General features: G+C 41.7%; 1 protein-coding gene across 1 annotated transcript; it reads left to right on the forward strand.

Annotated features, from left to right (window-relative positions):
• Positions 1–864: 864 nt before the first annotated feature.
• Positions 865–2446, forward strand: LOC120006205 (fasciclin-like arabinogalactan protein 4). The gene has a single exon (XM_038856154.1). It carries the CDS (start codon positions 880–882, stop codon positions 2275–2277), a length of 1398 nt encoding a protein of 465 aa, XP_038712082.1. The 5' UTR covers positions 865–879; the 3' UTR covers positions 2278–2446.
• The last annotated feature ends 835 nt before the right edge of the window (positions 2447–3281 follow it).

The raw sequence follows: 3281 nt of genomic DNA on the forward strand, positions 1-3281 counted from the left end.
TCTGTCCTTAAAATTTAAAATTTACTTCAAATATCCTTAAAATTTCAAAGAATTGATCATTTATGTTTCAAAAAAGTGTAAATTTGAGGTTACAAAAGTTGATTTAATCATAAATAAATAGTTGAAATTTGGTACGACAAAATTGAATAAACTAGTCCAGCTCCACCCATTAAGTTTCCCAATAAAAACCTCATTTACCATCGCCTCAATGAGTCTGTAAAAATTGCCAGACTCGTTAGTTAAAAGCCACTCAATAACAGTTACAATAACAGTAATAGGAGGATAATGTAGATCTACGAATACGTGTCTCATACATTTTAAAAAAGTCTGACCCATTAGTTGAAGGGGAAAGAATGTTGTATCATTTTGATAATTAGGGTTTGAATCTCGCTCTTCTATTTAAAAAAAAAAAAAACTAAGATTTTTAATTTGTCAAATCCAGATTAAATCAAATTTGGACATAAGTTATATGTCTAAAATCTAGATTCAAATAAAACAAAAATCTTTTGTCCAATTTAGTTATATGGTCCCTAACCCGAATTAGATTATGATTCAGTTTACTTATCCGGATTTAAATTAATCCGAGTTTGATCAATTAAGTACGTCTAAAATCCATTCCTAATTAAAATCTGAACATACAAATATTTCATAAATACGTAACGTTATCCCACCTGAAACCAAAAATTTTGTCACCCTTATACTTCTAACCAGCAACAAAGCTCTCGTCTACTTGCTGTTAGCGCGTGACGTCAGTCAAACCTCACACACGTGTGGGGAACAAAGTAAATAAATATCATGTCATAAAAAGATTTAAATGAAATATTATGTCAGTGCTTCACTAAATAAGTAAATACCGATCAGCAACAAAACTAATAATTAATGATTTATCATATCACCGAAATCCACATCATCGCTCATGCTGATGCCCTCACACTCTCACTAGGACGAGTGGACACCCCTTCTCCTTCTCCTCTCGTCTCTGCTACAAGCACCCACTCATCACCCTTGAAGAAGCAAGGATTAAAAATGGCCATATCTTCTCCCACTTCCCATTTTACGTTTACCCCTCTCGTTGTAGCTTTTTTACTTCTCTGCAACTCTACTCCCATTTTAGCAATCAACATCACAGCCCTGCTTTCCTCATTCCCCGAACTATCCTCCTTCGCCACCCTCATCTCCTCCGCACCCTCCGTCGCCTCCGATCTATCTCGCCGCACTTCTATCACCCTCCTCGCTGTCCCCAACTCTTACCTCGCCGCCTCTGCGGACCTCACGCGCCGCCTCTCTCCGTCATCTCTAGCTGACCTCCTCCGCTACCATGTTCTCCTTCAATTCCTCTCTTGGTCCGACCTCAGCCTGATCCCGCCGTCGGGAACTCTCGTCACAACTCTCTTCCAAACTACCGGCCGTGCCTCCTCCAATTTTGGTTCTGTCAACATTACCCGCAATCCCTCCACAAACGCCGTCACAGTCCGCTCCCCTGCACCCTACTCACCCTCAAATGCCACCGTTTTGTCCCTCGTCAAAACCCTTCCTTACAACATCACAATATTCTCCGTCAATTCCCTTCTCATCCCGTACGGCTTCGATCTAATGGCCTCCGAGACAAGACCCACTCCTGCCATCAACATCACCAAGGCCTTAATGGACGGTCATGACTTCAATGTTGCGGCGTCGATGCTGTTGGCCTCTGGCGTACTCTATGAATTTGAGGCGGACGAGGGTGGTGCCGGAATAACTATGTTCGTACCAACCGACGCTGCATTCGCAGATCTTCCAAGTTCAGTTAATTTACAGTCTCTGTCTGCTGAAAAGAAAGCAACTGTGTTGAGATTTCATGTATTGCATTCATATTATCCACTGGGTTCGCTTGAATCGATAGTGAACCCGCTCCAACCCACATTGGCTACAGAGGCCATGGGAGCTGGGAGTTACACGCTCAACATTTCAAGGGTAAATGGATCTGCGACAATCAATACAGGAATCGTTCAGGGATCAGTGACACAGACTGTTTTTGATCAAAAACCAGTTGCCATTTTTGGGGTCTCGCAAGTTCTGTTGCCTATAGAGATTTATAGGAAGGTGACGACGAAGCCGATTAATATCGCTCAGTCGCCGGAGATATCACCGTCTCCGGATAGTACCCCAGGACTGGATGGACCGTCATCCTCACCGCCTGGTGTTGGTGTAGAGATTCGATCTTGGGGAGCTCGGATTGACGGTATGCGGAACTTCATTCTTGCACAGTTTTGTATAGGATTGTATCTATTGGTATGAATTTCAATTATTTCGCTTCATTATATATTTGATTTTTTTTCTTCTTATTTTTACACGACGATGAATTGAATTTGGCTAAAAAGGGGCCATTTTTCCCCCCTTTCTTGTATAAATTGTTGATTCTGATCATGTTTCAATGATCTATAGAAGACACACCCATTATTGTTTCTGTCTCTGTTTCAATCTCTTTTGTTGTGAGGGAGTTGAAGAAGATTGTATTATACATTGTTCTACACAATCCTGAAGAAGAAAAAATTCACGGGTTTAACACAGAAAATACTGCAGATTTCTAGGGATTGAATTGAGAGATTGGAAATTGAGGGCCAAATTGATGTGCCTTTTGTGTCGTAAAGCCACAAAAATCTCCATTTTTTTTCCATAAATTCCCTGAATTGCCAGTGCTTTCCAGAATCACGCAATTGTTAATTACACTTTATTTGTTCCTCTTCCTTTTTATTTTCTTTGCTTGTCAAGTGGGACCCTGCAATTTTCTCTCGTTTTCTTTTCTTACCGGAAAAACTTTGGTAGCTTTTCATTTTCATGGTCTGCGTTTGACACCTAAGACCAGTAGTGAACCCTGAACAGGGGATTGTCGCAGTTAATTTGTGGAACTTGGGTGGGTGTTTTGGTAAAAGTGAGATAAGAAATGCAGAGAATCTATCCAGTTTGGATTGTTATGGCATTTTGGCCAGATTGTAAAATGACTTGGTGGGGGCAGTGGCTAAGTGGATGACAGCAAAGCCCAAGGGGGGTACGGACCTGATCACAGTGTCTGTCTGCATTCTTCGCATTTCTATGCCGTCTGATGTCGATGGGACTGGCAGTGTACGGCCAGATAAAGTTGTGCCCACTTGGTCATGGAAGTCTATGGTGGAGAGAGTGGTCAGTCATTGGATGGCCAGATGCCCTTGTGTTGCCATTTCTGAAACTGGGTCAGGGTTTGATTATTTCTTTCAGTGGGCCCCTTTTAAGAGAGCTTAAGGACACTCCCAGTTCTTGACACC

Source organism: Tripterygium wilfordii, chromosome 2 (genome assembly GCF_013401445.1).
Source record: "Tripterygium wilfordii isolate XIE 37 chromosome 2, ASM1340144v1, whole genome shotgun sequence".
NCBI classification, from domain to species: Eukaryota; Viridiplantae; Streptophyta; class Magnoliopsida; order Celastrales; family Celastraceae; genus Tripterygium; species Tripterygium wilfordii.

Coding starts and splice junctions, on each gene's coding strand:
- LOC120006205 (XM_038856154.1), top strand. CDS start 880: ATGATTTATCATATCACCGAAATCCACATCATCGCTCATGCTGATGCC.